The sequence below is a fragment of the Belonocnema kinseyi genome, chromosome 4, assembly GCF_010883055.1.
Source record: "Belonocnema kinseyi isolate 2016_QV_RU_SX_M_011 chromosome 4, B_treatae_v1, whole genome shotgun sequence".
In the NCBI taxonomy this organism is placed as follows: Eukaryota; Metazoa; Arthropoda; class Insecta; order Hymenoptera; family Cynipidae; genus Belonocnema; species Belonocnema kinseyi.
The window spans coordinates 68,990,665-69,013,552 of record NC_046660.1 but is presented as its reverse complement, the minus strand read 5'-3'; the positions used below and the strand labels follow the sequence as shown (position 1 = coordinate 69,013,552).

The 22,888-nt window shown below is 29.1% G+C and overlaps 1 protein-coding gene across 1 annotated transcript in view; it reads left to right on the top strand.

Annotated features, from left to right (window-relative positions):
- Positions 1 to 846: 846 nt before the first annotated feature.
- The window catches only part of LOC117170954, an 86,307-nt gene continuing 64,265 nt past the window's right edge, over positions 847 to 22,888 (top strand). The window contains exons 1-6 of the mRNA XM_033357995.1: positions 847 to 1,011; positions 9,153 to 9,295; positions 12,319 to 12,504; positions 16,257 to 16,449; positions 18,406 to 18,578; positions 22,315 to 22,572. Of these exons, the coding sequence (XP_033213886.1) occupies positions 903 to 1,011; positions 9,153 to 9,295; positions 12,319 to 12,504; positions 16,257 to 16,449; positions 18,406 to 18,578; positions 22,315 to 22,572 (1,062 nt within the window). The 5' untranslated portion in view covers positions 847 to 902. The remainder of the gene's footprint in view (positions 1,012 to 9,152; positions 9,296 to 12,318; positions 12,505 to 16,256; positions 16,450 to 18,405; positions 18,579 to 22,314; positions 22,573 to 22,888) is intronic.

Sequence of the window (22,888 nt, the reverse complement as noted above, 5' to 3'; positions counted from 1 at the left end):
TTTTGAGAACGCTCAATCCGAAGGGGTTTATTTAACTACTCTATGTCAAGTTAAGGTAAACTTTAAGCCAATACAAAAGAACGTCTACTACGGTAGAGCTGAAAAAATGTATTTTTCTGGATTTTTCTATCTAATTTTCTGAAGTTTGACCTTCAAATGAACCTTGAATCTGATATGATGGAGGTCATCTGACCACGGATTCAAAATCAGCGACCCAAAAATTCTATGAATGTATTTCTCTGGATTTTTCTATCGGATTCTTTGCAGAGTGACCTTTAAATGGCCTTGAATCTAATGTGATGGAGGTCAACAGACCTTGGATTCAAAATTAGCGACCCCAAAAACCTATATATGTATTTTTCTTGATTTTTGTTATTGGGTTTTTTCCCAAAAACACTGCATAGAAGCGGTGAAGTTTTCATTTTAGTAAAGGGAGCTTGGGGTGAAAAGGGGGGATGAGGGTGGTCCGTTTAATGTGGAATTGACTTCTTATTGTTAGTACATACTGTAGGAATTTTTTCGAATTTTTTGGGCCAAATATAAATTGGGCCAAAAACCGTCCTTAGAGACCCTCCTCCTTTTCGCGTATTCTACTTTCGGAAACCTTCCTGGAACATTTTTTGGAACTCTCCAAACCTTCCTTTGGAATGTTCCAGGAATGTTCAGGAAAACTTTTGTGCAATCCGGGATGTTTCTCGTCATTCCTGATATGAATAATAAGACTTTGACACCTCCTTCCCCTCTGAACGCTTCACGTATTTTATGAATGACCTATCACTGCTTTGGTCCTATATTAGCTCTCAAGTGAGCACCGATTTGTAAAACGGAACCGCGAACTGGAAACGATTAAGCGCCACTGCACATTTTGCTCATATATAATCGATGTGTCATAGGTCAAACCGATGAGATACCGCCAGCAGCCTCCGAAGTGCAGTCGACGCCGTGTTTTCCAGCGAAACATCGACTTCTGTCGTTATTGTGAAAGTTTTTATTACATAATCGAGACAACAGGTAGCATTTTATTTTAACATTGACCCCTACCAGAGGTAATAATCATCGTTGGTCATTAAAAAACTATATCATCTGGATCGTTGCCTCGACCTTGTCATCCGTGCCATCCGCAGAAGAACGAAAGCTTCAGTCTGACGATTTCCATGTCCGTGAAGAGTACGTGGGTGCATGCAAATCTCGTATTTGCATGTGTATATTTTCCATAAGCGGATTATAATCACTGCTATTCTTATTTACGATGCATTTTATCAGTTTTTCAAGTTATTGTCATCGGTCTTAGAAGCTTCGGTTTCAACATTTTTTTCATACTTCTTCGCGATCTTGGATGTTGCATTGAGCCTTTTTCTCTACTCCCCTGGAAATTTGTGTGTGATATATAATGGCGATTACTGAATGTAAGTCAATTTTTTCGTTTTTGAAAATGGTGCTGTTTTTTAGCACTGGAAACTTCAGTATTTAGTTTTCTTTTTAAATCAATTAATGGAAAGAGATTTATTAAAGAAGTTCAATCAAGAAACTAGTAAGGCATCAAGTTATTAAAAAGATTCTAAAAAAATGTGAAAAATTTATTTGTAAGATCTATAATTTTGATAGGGAAGACCATCCTGAAAAAGAAAATGAACCTAATATAGTCTTAGATAGTAATTAAATCAAATTAATTATTTTGCGTGCATTAGTTGAATTATTGATTTAGGAATGAGGTAACTACCATATGCTAAACAACTGGGAATATATGATAATGAATAGATCATTACGATACCAGATTTTAAATATTTTTTTAGATGATATTTTTCTTCTCTATTAAGAAAGATCTTTCTGGAAATCACAATTTCAATACCATGAATAACACTTTTGTGAGAATTTTCTTTTCCCAATTAAAAATCTACAGGTTTCTAAACTGTCTTCAAAATTTTTGTTCGAAAATGTACTAAATTTTATTTAGGGAAAATAAAATTTTAACATATATGTAACAAAATTCTTCAAGCAATGAGATCCCGAGGCAGAGTAATTGGATAAAGTTCAAAGTCTATCTTAATATATCTGGGGACTGAAAGACTCGTAAAATTATATCTTCCCAAAACATTTCTTGCATATGGATTAACTGTATCAAAGATTCCTCGACATAGCTAAGACCTTGCAATGTAGAAAATTATTATGCACATGAGCATGCATTTTCAAATGAGGATTATAACTTAAGGGCAAGTTATATTTGATAATTACTCAAAAAAGACTTTTTTACAACCAATAGATGAAAATCATCAGTTTTGAGAGGACATCCACAGATTACGCAACACTTCTTTTCCACATTTTTAGCCCACCCCTCTAATTACTTAATACTGAGTTAGCAGTTTTAGAAATTTTGTCAGCTAGGTAAACGTGACTTAAACTAAACCAAATATGACTTAAAATAATCTAAACGTTTTAAAAAACAATTGCGATCGTAATAAACGTTAATAGAATATAATATAAAATGAGAATATAGATTCTTTTCCAATATTTGATTAGATCACTTAAGAATAATGAAGAATATTGATAATGTAGTTTTTTCTACTTCCTTTGTAAACTGTCGTCAAATCAGAAAAGTAGATCACTAAATCTAAGGATGTATTTATTAAATATTGCAAAGTCTGTTAAGCTTAAAAAATTTTAATTAACTTTGTGGGTACTAGTAATTTCAAAAATTGTAAAAAGTGATGGTTTTTATGACTTTTTTAAATATATTAAAATCTTTTTAATTCCATTAAATCTTTGAAATCCTTCAATTCTTCTAAATAAATTATTTGAAATTTTATTCGAATATTATATGGTCCCTTTTATTCTCGTAAATTTATTTAAAATCTGATGATATTCTTCAAACTTCCCTGAAATTTGGAAAATATCTTGAAACTTTCTTGGAATATTTTAAGATACCCTAAAATTTACCTAACCCTTTGAAAACGTTTGAAACCCCTTGAAAAATGTATAAAGCCCTTGCATTTTCCTTAGAATCTTTTAAGGTACCATGAATTTCCATTCCCTTAAAAATGTCTTAAAATCTATTGAAATTCCTGGGAATATTCTCAAATATCCTAAAAAAATTGTTAATGTTCTTATATCTATGGAAATACCTTAAAATTTCTTGAATTTGTATGAAATCTAATGGAAATGAAATTCCTAAAAATTTCTGGAAACTTTTTCAATTTCTTGAAACTTTTTCAATCTCTTTAAACTTCCTTGGAACCTTTTAAAATACCCTTAAATACTTCCAATCGATTGAAATCTTTAGAATACATTTTTAATATCTTTGGAAATACTTGAAAATTTTGAAACTTTGTTCAAAGCTGTCAAATACTTTGAAATCCCTTAATTAATACATAAATAATTAAATTATATCCTCTGAAATTTCAATATTCCTTTTAATCTATTGAAACTCTTTGGAACCTGTTAAAATATTTTTTTTTTTAATTTTTCAATATGGTTGGAAATACCTTTAAATTTTTTCAATATCTTCAAATCTTTAAGAAAATTTGAAAGCCCTTAATTACTGTGAATAAATTATTCGAAATTTCATAAAATTTCTAAAAATCTCGTAATTTTACATGAAATCTGAATTCATTCCTTGAAGTCTTTTATAAAATTTTGAATTGCTTTACACTTTCATAGATTCTTTTAAAATACCCTAAAATAGTCCCAATCCTTCCAAATAATTTTAATTCCCCTGATGGATTAAAAACTCTTGCACATTTCTAAGAATCTTTTAAAGTACCTTAAAATATCCTAAAATTCTTTAAAATCTCTTCGAAAATTTTCAAAATTTTGAAATTTATTGAAATTTTTTGGAAAACTTAAAAATGCCCTAAAATATTTATTATCCTTTCAAATCTTCTGAAATCCCTGAAATCTACTAAAAATATCCTTAAATCTTGCAAACTTTTTCAATTTTTTCGAAATACCATGAAATTTAAGAAATCTTTTAAACCTTTTAAGTACTTCTAAAACTCCTCAATATATTATTATATATTTTTGTGTGAATAAATTATTTAAAATTTCTTTAAAATGTCAAACAATTCTTTGATATTGCGTTAATTTATATGAAATATGAAGATATTCCTCAAAAGTTAATGAAATTTTTGCAATCTCATGAAACATAATAAGATTCCTTTAATATACCCTAAAATATTTTTAGTCATTTCAAATCTTTTAAAATCGTTTAAACATTGTTTAAACCTTTTCAAAACTTCGTGGAGTCTTTTAAAATAGCTTAAACTCCTTGAAAATTTCTTGCATCTTCTCCAAATTCTTGAACTTTAGTCAAATTTTTCGAAATATTGTAAAATATTCTTATTTATTCAAAATTCTTTAAAATGTGAAAATACCTTCACACATTCGAAGTTCTTTTCAAGTCTCTAAAATATCTTAATTATTGTGAATAAATTCTTTGAAAATTCATTAAAATATTATAAAATTACTTAAAATTCCTTGAAACTTTTAAAGATTCATAAAATTCTTTGAGATCCTAACAAAATGCAATGAAATAACTTCTTGTGAACTTTTAAAATAATTTAAAATGACTGGAATCCTTAAAAATTTAATAAAATTCTATGAAATTTCTTGAAGTTCCTTAAAAATATTTTCAAATATTTGAAAATTTTGGAAATCCTCTAAAATTCACTGGAATCTTTTCAAATGTCTTAGGTTAACCTGACAGAATAAAAAACAAGTTGTAATTTCAAAGAATGAAAAAATTCTTTTATGTATATTTTTCACAGAAGGATAGAAAAAAATATAAAAATACGAATCTAAATACACCGATAAGAAGTCTTTGTAAAAATATTTTAATCTTTTATTGGAAAATTACTAAATTCTAACGTAATATACTATAATTTTCGATATATGGATTTCCTATAGATCGGTTTGTTAAAAATATGATATAACAGTGTCGAGTTACTCCCACCCCCTCCCACGTAACAGATTGTATCATTTTTCTTAACCCCCTCCCTGCACAAAAGCTATTACGTAATTTATGGATGACCCCTAGATTCAATAGATGATTGAATGTGATTCAAGACACTCTCTCAAGATATTATCATATAAATCTGAGACAATTGAAAGCATAAAAAAGCATTTATTTGCTGATCAAAGTATTTGTTTAGCAATAAACATTGTATTCAATAGAAAAAAATGTATGTTTTCTTAAAGTTAGTCGAGTAAGGCTAGGAAGTTCCTAGAAAAGTTATTTAATTTTAATACATTTTTGATGTATTATATATTAACTTGAGTAAATCTTGTATCAGAAATAGCTGCAGTTGGAAAGCGTGAAATTATTTTTAAAATGATGAAGTTTAATGGAGGATTTCAGCCTTCATTCATTAAAATCCGATTATTAATACCTGATTTTAATCAATTTATCGGAAAGTTTGCTCATTTGGAAAATGTAAATATTCTGCCTGACTTAGTGAATAAATTTCTTATCTTCTTTTAAGTACAATTTTTACTGTAGACAAAAATTTGGGGAAAATCTTTATTTTACTAATAAAATATTTAAATTCATCCTTATTTATTGCCAGTTTGTTTTTTATGAACACACAAATTATTTAAACTGTTTTTAATCATGTCACTTCTATAAAATTTTTCAACACAAATGCCATTCTAAATCATGCAAAATTTTAAGAACATGGTGTCAAAATGATTTGGTACTTGAACATATCATTCTATGTTGTATACAAAAAAAAATCCTATTTTACATTTAAATATATTAAATGTATTGCATTTTCAAAAAAACATTTGAATTTTCACGAAAACAATATTTTTTGACAAAAGTTAAAAACTTTCAAACCAAAAAGACAAACTTTAAAAAAAAAAGTTAATTCTTAAACCAAAATTTGCATTAGTAACCTTTTCACGCCAAAAAGATGAATTTTTAAAAAGACAGCTACATCATAAACAAAAAATTTGAGTTTCCACCAAAAAAGATGATATGGATTTTTCTATTGAAAATTCGCCATTACGAGTTTCAAAGCTAACTCTTTTATGAAAAATGTCTCATTTACACCAGCAATAATAAATTTTTAACAAAAGCATTCATTTTCTATCAAAAAGTATTCATTTTCTATCAAAAAGATGCCTTTTCCTTCAAAAAGTTGAATTTTTCACTAAAAAAGATCAGTTTTCAACTAAAAATGGAATCTTTAAACTTTAAGTTTAAAAAATCATTCCTTAAGAACAACAAAAAACGAATTTTTAACGAGTTAACTTCAGTAAAAAAGACGAATTTTAAACAAAATAGCATAATCAGATACCAATAAGATGAACGATACTTTGTTTAAATTGATCCTGGGGAAGCTTTGTAAACGTTATCTAAGTTCGTTCTAACGTAACTTGGAGAGACCCCCTTCTTGTTACCAGCCGTAATTTTTATCGCGACCCTCTCAAATTATTAACGCAGTTTATTGACGGCCCCTTATGTGATGACAAAAATAAAAAATTTTTGTTTTCTTCTATTTTATCCATATCTTCTATTATATCCCTATCTCTTATTTTAACCATATCTTGCATGTTATCCCTATCTTCTAAATTATTCCTATCTTATAGTTTATTCCTATATTCCATTTTATCCCTATCTTCTATTTTATCTCTATTTTCATTTTCAATCCTTTCTTCCGTGTTATTCCTATCTGCTATTTTATCCATATCTTTTATGTTATCCGTTTCTTCTATGTTATATATATTTTATATGATATCGCAATCTTTTATCTTACCCCTTTATTCCATTTTATCCCTATCTTCTATTTTATTTCTATTTTATATTTCAACCCTTTCATCCATGTCCTCCCTATCTATTTCGTTGTTCCTACCTCCTGGTTTATTCCCATATTTTTTGTTCTATTCCCTATTTTCTGTTGCGACCCTTTTTCTATGGTATCCCTACCTTTTATGTAATTCCAACATTCTATTTTACCTCTATTTGCTGTTTTAATTCTATCTTTTATATTATTCATATCTTCTATGTTATCCGTATCTTCCATTTAACTCTATATACCATGTTATTCCTATCTTCTATATTACCCCTTTATTCCATTTTATCCCTTTATTCTATTTTATCCCTATCTTCTATTTTATTCCCATTTTATATTTCAACCATTCTTTTATGTTATCCCTATTTTCTATGTTGTTCCCGCCTTCTATTTTACCCCTATCTTCTATTTCATCCTTATCTTCTGTGTCACCCATATCTTGTATTTTAATCCTTTTTTCTATTTTATTCCTGTCTTCTATATTATCACTATCTTCTATGTTATTTCTATCTTCTATTTTACCCCTATCTTCTATATTATACTTATCTTGTATGTCATCCATATCTTCTATTTTAATCTTTCCCTTTATTTTATTTCTGTCTTGTATACTATCCATATCTTCTATGTCATTCATATCTTCTATTTTATCCATATCTTCCATGTTATTCCTATCTCCTATTTTATCTCTATCTTCTATGTTATTTATATGTTATATGTTATCCCTATCTTCTATCTTATCTATTTATTCCATTTTGTCCCTATCTTCTATTTTAATCTTATCATCCATTTCAACCCTTTCATTTATGTTATTCCTATCTTCTACTTGACCTATATCTATATTTTTACTCTGTATTCTATATCATCTCTATCTTCTATTTTATTCCTATTTTATATTTCAACCCTTTATTTTATGTTATCCCTAATTTCTATGTTGTTCCGGTCTTCTATTTTACCCCTATCTTCTATACCGTCCTTATCTTCTATGTTACAAATATCTTTTATTTTATTCCTGCCTTGTATATTATCCCTATCTTCTATCTTGTCCCTTTATACCATTTTATATCTATCTTCTATTTTATTCATATTTTCTATTTCAACCCTTTTTATGCTATGCCTATCTTCTATGTTGTTTCTGTCTTCTATTTTACCCATATCTTCTATATCATTCTTATCTCCTATGTTATTCCTATCTTCTATTTGACCTCTATGCTCTATGTTATTCCTATCTTTTATTTTATTACTATTCTCTATTTCAACCCTTTCTTCTATGCTATCCCAATCTTCTATCTTGTTCCTGTTTTCTATTTTACCCCTATCTTCTATATCATCCTTATATTCTATGTTATCCATATCTTCTATTTTAATCATTTATTTTATTTTATTCCTGTCTTGTATATTATATCTATCTTCTATGACATTTCTATCTTCTATTTAACCCATATGTTCCATGTTATTCCTATCTTCTATATTATTTCTATGTTCTATGTCATATCTATCTTCTGTTTTGCCCCTTTATTTCATTTCATCCCTATCTTCTATTTTATTCCTATGTTCTTTTTCAACCTTTTTCATGCTTTTCCTATCTTCTATGTTGTTTCTGTCTTCTATTTTACCCCTATCTTCTATAGGACCCTTATCTTCTATATTATCCATATCTTCTACGTTATTCCTATCTTTCATTTGACCTATATCTTCTATGTAATCCTTGTCTTTTATTTTACTCTGTCTTCTATATTATCTCTATCTTCTTTGTTATTCCTATATTCTATTGCATCCCTGTCTTATATATTATCCCTATCTTTTATGTTATTCTTATCTTCTATTTTATCCCTTGTTTATATTTTAACCATTTAATCTTATATGTTACGTACTATATCTTCTATTTTATCCATATATTAAATTTTATGTTATATTCTGTAATCCCCTATATTCCATGTTTTCCCTATCTGCTATATTATTCTTATCTTCTTTTTTATCCCTATATATTTATTTTATCCCTAAATTCTTTTAATGGTTTAATCTTATATTTTATGAATCCCTATCTTCTATTCTTCTAATTGAGCTAATCATCAATTGTAGTTGTTCATTATTCTTTAAACAGGAATACCGTAGCGTAGCCTCGACATTAACCATTAAATGACATCCTGCGATATGACCTTATAACCTTTCTTATCAGTTTCCTTATACATCTATCGCATTTGCCACAAACGAGTTTCCCTCCTCTCTTATGATGTACGTGATCGGATACTTACACTAACATTCACGTTTTTTCTTATTTTGTAAAATCTAAAATTTTCAGCGTTTGTATGAAAAAAATATTTTTTTCTTAAAAAATAGTGTTTTATAATTATTTTATTATATTTGTAGCAAAACTCCCAGACATGACGCGATCTAGCGTAAAACGAAGGCATTCAGATTTACCACAGTTTGAATCCGTTGCGAGAATCTCCAGTTTTCCGATTGTAGAAAGTGGTATTTACATCGCTGGAAATGTCTACGATATGATTAAGGTTTGTTGTTAAACAATTCTTTGAATCTATTTATTTCCTTTATTTATTTTTATTCATAAAAGCGCTCCGTGAGAGTATAGATATTAAAATGAAAGCATAATTGTCAATATGATTTTTTTACTGATTAATTGTTATTCTAGGAATGTTTATAGAAAAAATTTAAATAAATCTCTGAGACGGTAAATTAGATTTTCCGAAAAGTAATCCGTTCTTTTGAATATTGTTTTTAAATATTCCTAAAATTCCATTACTTTTTTACTATTTTTTTTATGTTAACGATGTATCCTAAAATTTTTTGTACTCCACACAATAGTGAATCATTATTGTTCCTCAGACTAAAAACTAATACTAAGGTAGTTTATCAGAATAGAATAATTCGATTTTTTTTTGCTAATTCGTCAATTTAGGAACTCTTTCATATAAATTCATAAATTTGGAAAAAAATATAATAATTGGGCAAAAGATTTCATGAAGCGTATACTAACTACAGTTGACACATGATTCCACGTAATGGTATTCTGGACTTTAGTCAGTGATAGCTGAGATCAGATTTAGAAATATTCTGTTGTGGTATCATAAGTAAAGTCCTTAAATGCTTACTCTAAGATCCAGGTAACTATTTGAAAAAAAAATCATAATGACCAACGTATTTTCTATTCATTCTCTACTTCTAAAACTAAAGAAATATTTTTATCATTATTCATAAATAATAATTTACCGTTAATTAGTAAATTCATGAATTCATTTTTGGCTAGAAACTTAGATCCTAATTTAATAATACCTCAATTTTTAACAGAACTTTGGAATTGTTTAATTTTTAACACTTCAAGTTTCAATTAATTGTATAAATTTCCAATTAGGATCATATAATTTAAAAAGTTTATGGAAAAATTAAACTTTTAAAATTCACAAAATTAAAAATTCCTTAGCTTTAAACAGTGAAATTTTTGGACTTAAAAATATTCTGAATACGCAATTTTAATTGTGTTCTTTTTAGGGCCTCAAAAATAACTTCTCTTTCGTTAAAAAAGCCTAAATTTGAAAGTCTGGTTTGAAATTGCTTAATTTTTGGAAGTTTCGAATTTTAAATTTCACACTGTTGTAGTTTTAAATTGAAATATCTCAAATGCTAAAACAATTCCACTATTAAATCCATCAAAAATTGCGAGATTTTATTTTAAACATTTTTATACCCAATTTTTAACTTAGGAATTTTCTATTGTAAATTTTGATTAATTTGCAACTAAAATTAAAACAGCTGATTTTTTAAAAGTATGATTAACAAATCCAACATTTATATCCAATTAATATTTATTAAAAATAGTTAATATTTTAAAGTTGAAATTCGTTTAGTTTCATCATCCCAGAGTAGAATATGTTTTACTTTAAATGTTTCTGATGTAAAATTACCTTTTTAAACCCTTTTTTAAAATTTAGTTTTAAAGTTTTATATTTGAAATTTTTCCCATTCATAACTGTGAAAATGATGGTGAATTTTAATTTTAATTTGGAAAAATTTATCTGATTATGTTAAATGTTAAATTATAAACTTTTATCGTAATAACAATATGAAATTCTAGAATTTCAGAAGCTTTGACTGTGCAACATGAAATTTAAGTCACAATTTTTAAATCGTCAAATTCTAATCGTTTCGAATACTATTTGAATTCAAAAGTTTTCAAGTTGGAACTATCCAATTCTGAACGCGTTTAAATAGAAATAATATTATTTTAATTAATTTAAATTTTACACGATACAATTTCAAAAATCCGAATCTGAAAACATTCAATTCTTAAAGGTTTGAAATTCTATTTAGGACATTAAAATGTAAAAGCGTTCCATTTCAAGAACTTTCATAATTCAAAGTAAAATTTTTCAAGTTTACAAGTTTTGAATTGTAAATGATATAATATCAACTCCTTCCTAATAGAATTGACAATTTACAAAAAATTTAGTCTGAAATTAAAAATTTTGAGAGCTTCTGATTTAAAATTTTCCTAACTGATGTTACCCTGTACGCTAGCTGACGTTACCCCGTATCTAAGACGACTTTACCCCGCATTTTAGATGACTTAATCCGTGCCCTTGCAAACTTTCACCCCTTGCTATACATGACTTTACCCTTGTACCCTCACTGGATTTCCACAGTACCCTAGCCAAATTTACCACGTAGCTTAAAGAAACCTTACGCTGTACCCTTGTCGACTTTACCCCTTACCCTAGTCGACTTCGCCTCGAACGCTACAATAAATTTACCCCATACTTTAGTTCATTTTACCCCGTACTTTTTCCGACTCTACTCAGTACCATAGTAGAATTTACCCTGTACCTTAGTTAAATTCACCATGCACCCGTGCCGATTTCACCCCGTACCCTAACGGACCCCTACCCTAGCCGACCTTACCTCGTTCGCTAGACGACTTTACCCCGTTCACTAGACGACTTTATCCCGTCGCTAGACGACTTTACCCTGTACCCTCAACTGACCATACCTCAAACAATAGCCAACTTTACCCCATACCCCGCTCGACTTTCCCTCCTACCCTACTCGACTTTACCCTGTACCTAATGGACCTTACCCCGTATCCTAGTCCACTTTACTCCTACCCTAGAAAACCTTACCGCGGTCCCTTTAGGTGGCTGGACAAGTGACTTAAGTAATGACTTTAATTATATTTTAAATTTTTAAATTCTTTTAACTCGAGATTATTTATTATTGGCTCCAAAATTCTTTACACTAAATATTCAAAATTTTGAAAAATAATAGATTTTTAAATCATTTATACTTGTTCTGTTGGAAAATAAAAATCAAGAGGCTTAAGGCTGCTGGTTATAAATGATTTTTATTGAGATAAACGCAGACGTATTTTAAAAATATTAAAACAAAGATATTAGTTTCATTATCATTTAAGCGAAAAAAATAGAGAAGTTATCGGAGGTTACATTTTTTATAATTGGATGCGCAGAAAATATTGAAGAGAAGTTTAAAAAAATAAAAGCAAATTATTTCCATGAATATGTAGCGCTCAAATTCGCTGATGTGTTGGAGTCTCGATACTGCAGAACACTCTTTAGCACTGGCAACTGCTTCAGCCAAGCCTGCAATTTTCGCCCTAAATGGTCCAATTGCAACTATCGATCACCTACTCTGCAAGGGCATCGATATGGTAGAGCAAAGAGTACCAGCTGTTAATCTTCCTCCTCAAATCGTGAGTATTGAAAATATTTTTTTCTTTCATGAATGTATTGTGCTACAAGTGTGTAAGGTATGCAGTTTCACATTAGTGTGAAGTTCTCTGTATGAGACAGAGGCGAATATAAGGGGAGTTATAGGCGAGTCGTAGGCGCGTTCTAGGCGAGCCGAAGTAAGCTTTAGAAGAATAGCAGCTATCTAATTTCAGCACATGTTGCACACAACATTTTTTGTAAAAAATGCAGAAAATCCTCGATTTGAAAAACGATAAAATCCAATTTTTTCGGAAATTTATGATAAAATTTAGAGAAATTCAGGATATCCAAACTTTTTGGAAGAAATCCAAAAATTTCCAAAAATTTAGAAATTGCCGAAAATTTCAGGTATCCAAAAATTTTCAAAATTTTCGGTAACGTAATGGTAATTGATCATTAATTTATGGTAATTTATCACTTTCAGTTTTTCCAATCACTATTTACTACTTGCTGTCAGTCTCGCAAGTGCCAAATCATAATGAAGTGAGTTTATAATTCCGGCAGTCCTGGAAAGTAATTCTGAATCGAAATACGTAACCGCTACAGTCAGAAAAAGTAATCTGACTTAAACTGCGCACGCGCAGTAACTAGAATTACTTATCCTGTTCAATGAGCGCAAGCGCAGCAGTTAGAGGGAGCCTTTTATAATTGTTTTTACCACGATTTTGGAATTGGTTACTTTCTGCATGCAATATGCATGCCTCGAAAAACGAAAATTTTATGCATGCGTTACAAAAATAGTTTCTTAAATCATATTTTTGATAAAATTTTGCTTACGTTTACTCTTCTTTTGATTAGGTTTAAAATTACTAATATTAAAGTTAAGAAATATATTTTTCATAACACATGCATGTTTTTAGACCCTTCTAATCCCTATGAAACGGGGCTGAAGTTCTACTTTTCAGTCCCTAGGGAGTGTAAGGTGACGTCAGAGGTGAATAATGTTTGACTGGTTGAACAAATTTGAAGCGATAAGAGATACCATAAATTACTCAAAATTGTTGACTTTTTGGGATACTCTCGATTCAAGTAAACTTCCAAAATTTTAATAATAAAAATATATTCATATTTTAGAATCAGCAGAACTTTTGAAATATTTAATTTAAAATTTCTGGAATTTTAAAGTTTGCAAAAATGTCTAAAATTTAAAGAATTTTCGAAATTTTTGGCAAATTATAAAGGACCCCAAATAAAATAAATTGAAAAAATGTTACATTCGTTTGAGTTAAAACCAGATGTACTGTATTCTTTCAGGTGTTCTGAACAAAAGTTCTTATGAGCACTAGGTCATTTATAAGTTTCAAAATTTTCGTAAATTTCCAATATGACCTAAAGTCATAATAGGAAAAAAAAAAGTGTCGAAAATTCCTCTACATTTACAGAAGTCATGCCTGTTTTACAAAAAACATGTGAAATTATGCATTTGTTATCAAATTAAAAAATTTCACAACTTTCAAAGATTAAGATTTAGGAATTTAGAAAGTTTTTAAAATTTCAAGTATCTTCCAATTTTTTTATATATTACACATTTTTCATTAATTTCCAAAATTTCTGAAATTTTGGGTCATTTCTAAATTTACGATATTTTACAAAAGCATCTGCAATCATACATTTTTACACAGTTTTAAATTATTAAAATTTATTCAGATTTTCAAATGTATAACAATTGTCAAAATTTCCATCATTTCATGAATTTTAAAATTTTTTAATAAATTATCAATTTTCCATTAATTTATAAAATTTTCGAAATTTATGTTCTTTCATAAAGTTCAAAACTCACAATAAATTTAAACAAAAGTTCAAAAATACCTCCACAAGAGTAGAAATCGTAGCTGTATTCAAAAAATGTTCGATATTATGCATTTATTATGGAGTTTGGAAATTACGAAAATTCAATAGATTTTAATAGTTTCTAGAAACTTTAAAATTTTGATAAGTTATTACTGTTGGCGATTACAATTTTTTTTGAATTTTCCAAAATTCGTATGAAAATTGAACAAAGTTTAAAGAATTTGTTACAAAAAACATATGGACGAGCAAATCTAGCGCTAGTAAATCGGTCTTATAAGTTGTATTTTAGATGGTTGCTGTTAAAAATTATTTCAAAGACTCTATAGAAAATACAATTTTTTTTTCTTGTATGCACATTTTATATACTTTTGAATAACTTCGAAATTTTTAAAAAGGAGCAAAAACATACGAAGGTGGTTCAAATATGATTGAGACAAATACTCTGACACGCTAATTTACTATGTAAAAATTTACAAAAATGTACAGTTTTTCTAGATATTTTCTCTCACAGGTTAGAGTAGCATGCAGCATTAATGGTACGTTGGATAAGCAGGACATCGATGTACAGCACGCCCCGATAGTCCCAGAACACAGTACACATAACCTTACCCGCGGATCTGGTTGTCTTCGCTTTGACTGGCGCCCCTTCCTCCTTCTTCCTCCACTCTTTATACGACACCTTGCTTTCGGGAGTGTAATAGCGTACCCATGTCTCGTATGTAGTAAAGATTCACGTTAAAAAACCGTCCCCCTCCGCCTCGTATCGCATCAGCAAGCGGCGACAAACTTCCAACCGCGGGAATTTTTGCTCGGAGTTCAACAGTTTAGGAACCCATCACGCCGTTACGTTGCGATATTGAAGGTGTTCATGGATGATAGACTCTACACTACCAATACTGAAGCCGAGTTCAGCCGAAATGTCTCGAACATTCACCCTACGGTCCTCCAAAATCATTTGTTCTACGCGGCGAATGTTGTCGGGTGTCATGCTGGTTCGCGGTCGACGATCATGCGACTCATTCTCGACGGTTTCGCGGCCATCCTTGAATGCTTTGGCCCATTTAAATACGGCAGCCTTAGTCAGGCACTCACTACCGAACTGATTTCACAAACGCAGAAAAATTTCCGTGAAATATGCGCTCCCGGCGAAAAATATGCCACACTCGTAAGGGACCCAGCTATCGCATACTCAAGCCACGACCTTCAAAACATACATGCGCGCCATCTACAGCGTTTGTCTCGATTATATTTGAACCACCCTCGTATTTAAATTTAAATTTTAGAACATTTCATATTCTTAGTAGGCTAGCCAGCACCCGAATAAGACCCAAAAATATGATCTAAATGATAAGGAAAAAGCTTTATTTTTATTTAGTGTTTAATTTTCTTTTTGATACTTTTAAAAACTCTCGCTCTTTTTGGAAATATACAAAAAATAATATAATGAGATACACAGAAATTTTGTTCGCCGAGACGTACTAGCTAGCACCCAATTAGGGCCCGAAAATACTGTCTAGAGTATACGGCCAGGACAATTACCTAACCGGACGCAGGTCCGCCCTGATAGTTTTCTATACGAGTGGGGAGACGTATTTTTATAATTGTTCTATTTTTTCAGTACTCATCGAAAAAGTTCCGCTTCTTTCTCTTTATGCATTATAAACTACAGTGAACTCCTATTTATACGAAGGCCCGCAAAATGTAAAGATTTTAATATTCCAAGTTGGCTGGGTCCCCACCTCTAGCGCGCTCCCCGGCATTCGGGCCATCTGTTAATTGGTAAGCCACTGACGTGGGCGACACCGTGCAGTGATAGTGGTGGGAGGTGGAGGATCTCCGCTGCTTGGAATATCCCACGGTGACAGACTTGGAATAAGTGAGCTTCGTCATAAGTGAGAGTTTACTGTATTAATACTTAAACTTTTAACATTTTATGATAAAGATGTACTGGAACACGAGAGAATACGTCAACAACAAAATTGTGAGGCCAGTCTTAAAACGAGCAGACAGCGTAAAGCAGATAAGCAGCCTGGCTGCATATGCAGCAGTAGATACATTAGATGGAGCTCTTACTGTCGCTGATGAATATATCGATCATTATTTACCAGGAGATCCTGGTGATAAAGTTGCTGAAGGTAAACAACAACTACAAAACCAGCCATCTTTGAAGAACAAGTCCTCTTTACAAAGTGAATTATTTTTCTTACAATTATTCTTTTCCAAACATTACATCTTTTGTTTCTATTAATTCTAGATTCGCCTAATTCCTTTTTTTAAATAAAACCAATCTGTTTCTATTGAAACTAAAGAACCATTTTTGTATCAGTTTGGTTTTCTGCTCAGATTTTTTTTATAGATTTTTCAAAATTTATTATTTATCTACATTTATCAAAATTTTAGAATTTGATCATTTAAGGTTTCTCGGGGTTTAAAATATTTTTCTCGAACTTCCAAATTTGAAGATTCAAGCTCTAAAAATAATAAATAAATAATTTTAAGTATTTAAAACTGAAATGAAAAGGTTAAACATTTGAAATAGAATAATTTTAAATTAAGAAGTTCAAATGACAACTTTTACAAAAATAATTTGCACTACTGTTAAATGACATATTTGTTGGTTTTAAAAAATATATAGTTTTTAATCGACTCACGTATCATAATTTTAGAAAAGATTTCTTGATTGGCATTAGGGTCTAAGATTCTATTTTATTATTTTTTTATTTATTTTATTTTTCTAAGTGTTGATAGTTTTTAAAATAATACGAAACCTAATTCGGGACATACATTAGTGTTACATATAAAAACACATAGTGTGACGTTTTGGATTACTTAAAATGGTTTTGACTTTTATAAGAGTTACAAAAAAAAATTTTAATAAAAACCAAAATGAATTTTAGGACCTAATCTTAATTTAAAAAATCTCTTATATAACTATTGTATGTTTATTTAAAATGGAGACATTTTTAAAGTAATATTCATCTTCGGCATCGCCATATTTTGTGAGTTAGTTTTTATTTTTGTGAAAAATTAAAAATTTCATTTCTAATCGCTATCTAAGCCTTATTTTGAAAACTCAAGCAATATTAATACCAAAATTTAAAATTGAAACTCTTGCTAATTATATGAATTCCGTTTATAAATTCTTCCGATAAGAGCCATTTTTAAAATTATACAGTATCAAAAGTGGAAGCCCTCAAGATTAAACCATTTTTATTTTTAGACCAACAAACTAAAAATGAAAATATTTAGCATTGCAAAAATTTCAGGACTTAAAATTTAAAGTATTACAAATTTTATGAAAGTTGTAATGGTTAAAGATAGTAACATTTGAGAATAAAAAAGACAAAATTAGATACCTTCAAAATTAAACATTTCAACCCCAAATCCTCAAAGCGTTATAATATTAAATTTCAAGCATTTTCAATTTTAAAATGCCAGAATAAAATACTTGAAAGGAATAATTTATTCTAAAGCATTAGAAATTTAATTATTTCAGTATATAATAACTAAAAATTGAAAGACTTTATAAGAAATATGAAATTCAGCAACCATTACAAATTCTATTTTTTCGTCTTTTTCCGATTAGATCAATGAGAAATTGAGCAATAAATTTTTGAATTTACGCCTGTTATGTAAATGTTATTCATCACGCAAACAAAAAATTGCTGAACTTAAAGGATTTTCTCTTAAAATAGGGATAACCTTTCCGTAAAATATACCGAATTTTCTGCATGGTTTATAGAATTATCGATAATTTTATAAAGCTGCCGATATTTTCTGTACCATTTACTGAACACTGAATAAAACCGGAAATCTCGAATTTGTTTCTCAGTGAACTTTTCTTCCAGTTTATATCTTCAAACTGTAAACTCTAACAAAAAAAGTTTGTACATTTTGAAGAAAGTATGCGTAAATTTTGTAAATAACTGAAAATCTTTAAAGGCTGCAGAAATTCAGAAAGTTTTCTAAAAAGCTATTTCGTCTCTATTATAACTAAAATTCCTGTAACTTTCACAGGCTCATTTCTCTCCGTCATTATATTTATAATTGCAGATTTGCAAGAATTATAAATAAATTTTCTACAATTTTAGTGGATGCGAATCCCGTTGAAGAGACGAGTAAAACAGTTCGCACCATCAAACATGGTGCTCGTTTTTCCAGAAAATTGCAGAGAAGGCTCACACGTCGCACAATGGCAGAAGCCAAAGCTCTCAAAGAACAGGGAACAGAATGCATTGCTGTGCTTCTATACGTAGCAGAACTCGTAAGTTGTTTTATTAAAAATAAAAAAATAATGCTCCAGTATAACTTTACTGCTCTTAGTCAATCATTGCAATAATGATAAGATATCAAAAAAAAAAACATTTCTTAAATATTTTCTCAACTGCTATATCGAACCTAAGTTAATCGTTGAAATTCTCTCTATATACATTCTGAGAAGAGTTACATGACTTTCGATAGATTATCTGTAATTTTTTACGCAATTATCTGCCTTTCCGTACACACTATGCTTCACTCCATTCATTAATTTTTTTTTGTAATTTTTTTGCAACTGTTCCATTTGCTCTTTTAGAGCACTAAAACAGCAAACCCGAAAGATATCATTTGTATCTTCTTGTAGTTTCACTAACAATCTAACTTCGAAATTAAAGATGTTTCTTTAGCATTTACTAGGAAGGTAAAAATAGTAAGTAAGTTTTGCTGAAAGATTCTGATGAAAAATTATGTGAATTTTGATAATACTTTAAGAATAGTTATCACTCAAGAAAAACTAGAAATATGCTAATTGTGATTAGTTTTGAAGTAAAGTAGTTAAGATCATATTCATAGGGTATAAAAATTGATGATAAGAAGTTTTTAATTGCTTTTATGATAATATGGCGGAAAAGGAGTATGAATTAATTCATAGCCAGAAATATAAGCTGCTTAAATCGTCATTGTTTTCCACTTATATCTACCTCTCATTGTCTATATAGCATGTATTACTGGATAAAACATAATGTCTTTCGTCGTTCAACTAATCGCGTTATATTGCCTGAACTGCAGATTATATGAAATGCGATTGATAAAATGAGACAGATGTGTGCGTATAAAAAATATAACGTTTTTTATTCTTTATGTAAATTAGATTGTTTTAATCAATTTTCTGCCATAGCGAAATATTCTGTTTATCAGTATGTTTTGAAATTCAAGGAACATTTGTTTCATTTTTTAAAACACTCTACAGGAAGTCTACTCTATTTTTCACATGAAATTGAAAACTGATTCAGAGGGTGCGAAAATGAGTTATTTCAAACAATACGAAACAAACTTTCAAATTCATTATCTATTAGTTCTGCATTACATTTTCTGATTATATAAAAAAGAAAAAAATACCAATCAGAAAAAAGAATACCTACAATTAATATTAGCTTTAAGTCCTCATTGCTTAAATTTCAGAATGCGGTCTCAAATTCAGACACATTTTACAGCATTTATTCAAAACCATTTAATTTTTAATTTTTAGAGTAGAGTCAAGGAAAACGAAATAAGCTTTATCTATACAATAGTTTTCCAAAACGACACAAGACATAAAAAAAGTCAAAAGAACAAAATTGTCTCTTTTAGAGATTTATGCAACAAAAAATATATAAGATCCTTTAAAATTTTCCTTTTTCTCAACAATACAATTTGATTATTAATTTTATTCTTATTATATAATACATTTCAAACCCTTTTCAATCTTTGGAAATCTTTAAAATTTTTGTAGCTCTTAATACTTTTACTTGGAATTTTTAAACACGCCGAAAAGTATTGCAAATACTTTGAAAATATTTAAAATTCCTTAAAAATATTAAAATTTATTAAAAATTTCGCGGACTTTTTTAGAATGATCAAGTTTTTATGCGTGCAGTTTTCAAAATCAACTAATAAAATAAAATCATGATTAAAAGCAAAATAATTTTGGATGAAGGTAGAATTTTTCTAAATATCATCAGAAATATATTATTTTGAATTTGGTTAATAGAACACTTAATTCGAAGTTTAAACGAATTCTTTTTAATAAATCTTTTTTTGATTCGTTTAGAGAAACTTTGCTATTCATAGTGATGCTAAGTTTGCAGTTTTTAGCTTTTTTGTAAGCAGTATAAAAATTAATTTAAACAATTTGTTGAAGTTTAAATACTTTAAATCATTAGCTGACATAAAAAGCTCTACGCATACAAAATTCACAATGACTTGACCACAAATGACCCCGAATACCTAATGAAAAAATAAAAAACTGAACCGCTGCATTTTCAGTTACAAAGATTAATTTTCAAAGAGAAACGAACAAATTTTATACGAAAAAAGGCGAACTTGTAACCAAACATATATATTTTGAACAACCTTATTGAATTTTAAAGCCAAGAATATGAAATATCAACAAAAAATTGAATTTTCTACCAAAAATGTAATCTTATTTTAAAGTTTATTTTCAACCAAGTAGTTTAATCTTCGATTTTTTCGAGTAAAACAATTAATTTTAAATCAAAACACATTCTTATTTAATTCAAGAAAAAATTGAATTCGATCAAAAACACGAATTTGCAAGAACTTTTTTTAATTTTGAAGCTAAAAAGGTGAACTATCTACAAAACAGTGAAATTTTCAACCCAAAAGCAGTTTTTTATTTAAAAAAAAAATTAATCTTAAACCTGATAGTTTGATTTTATAGTAAAGTGACGAATGTTTAATTTAAAAAGGTTTTAATTTGAAATAAAAAACAGTTGATATCAACAAAAAAAAACGAATTTTACAGAATATTGTTGAAATTTGAAGCCAAAGTGATGAATTACCAACAAAACATATGAAATTTGATCCCAAAAATACAATTTTTCAATAAAAACGTTTTCAATTAAAACGATTCTTCTTCTGCCAAAAAATATTTATATTTTAAATCTAAAATAGTCAAATTTAACCAAATAAACGAATTTTCAACGAAATTGTTGAATTTTGAAGCTAAAAGGACGAGTAATGTACAAAACAATTACATTTTTAATACGAAAATATATTTGTTGTATTCAAAATTAATTTTCTACCTGGTAGCTCAATTTTCAGATAAATAGTTGAATTTTTAGTTTTTAATCAATTAGTTTTAGGTTCTACCAATATATAAGTTTTGATCAAAATTATGAGTCTTAATCCAAAAAAGAATTTTATTCAAAATAAAGAACAGTTGAATTTATTCTAAAAAATAAATTTTTCACTGGGAAATATTAATTACTAAAAGACGAATTGTCTACAAAACATTTACATTTTCAACACTAAAACATGATTTTCTAATAGAAAAACTTCATTTTGAACGAAATATTTTAGTTTTCTAGTAAAATCATGAATCCTAACTAAAAAACGTTTTAATTTGATATAAAAAGCAGTTGATGTTAACTAAAAAAACGAGTTTTAAAGAAAACTGTTGAATTTTAAACATAAAAAGATGAATTATTTACATAACAGTTGAATTTCTAACCCGATTATTCACTAATAAAAAAGTTAATTTCCATCTAAATTGTTTAATTTTTCAGTAAAGTAATGAATCTTGGACCAAAATAATAGTTACATTTTCAGTTTAAAAAATGAATTACGAACCAATATAGAATAAATTCTCAACAACATGGACGAATTTTCAACTAAAATAATGTAACGTCAAAAAATGAATTTTCAACAAAACAATTAAACCCCAAATACGTAATTATAAAATAGAAAACTAAATTCTCTTCAAATGAAACAGTGATCTCTTATCGATTTTATTGAGTACACTTAGCGCTAAAAGACTGAAGGGTCACATCTTAGCCGCGTGGAGCGCTGTATAAATGCTTGAATTACTGCTTCATCCAGTAAAAGTAGGAAAATTACTGATTCACCAGTTTTAATTCGAAATACTGATTTAAGCAGGAACTAATTCACTGGTTCAGTTTCAGGGAGCGTACAAAATAGATATAACTGATTACTTTTTGATAAAAACTGAATTTTATTTTTAGGTCGCAACTGATCCTAAACTGGCTTACCAAAAGGCTAAGGAATTGTGGGCGACACTTAGCTTGCCAGAACCAGAAAATCAAGCCCGTCCAGCAACTTTGGAACAGTTTTTGGTTTTGCTTACACGGGAATTAGCTCGTCGAATCGTGCACTTGGTGAATGCAACAGCGGTAATCGCTTCGCGATCACCTCGTTTTTTCGGTAGATTGCTGGTGTCCATTTCACACCAAATGCTTTCTATTGCTGATGCTACTGTAAAGGTTTAGTAAATTCTCTTCTAGATTTAATTATTCAATCACTAAATAATGAAGATTGACAATAAATGTTGAAGTCAATATTGATAAATTAGTATTCTTTATTAGAATCTTAGTACTTATCAGCAAGTTGGAATTGATTGCCAAAAAATGGTATTAATAATCGAAGGTTCGGAAAGCAGAATCAAACGAGCGCTCGAGCAGTATCTGGGACTGGGGATGTTGCACAGAAAGCGCGAAGAAAGAGAGAACGGATTCGTTCTCTCTTTCGTTGCGTTTTCTGCGCGTCATCCTCACTTCTGGCTACTGCTCGAGCGCTCGT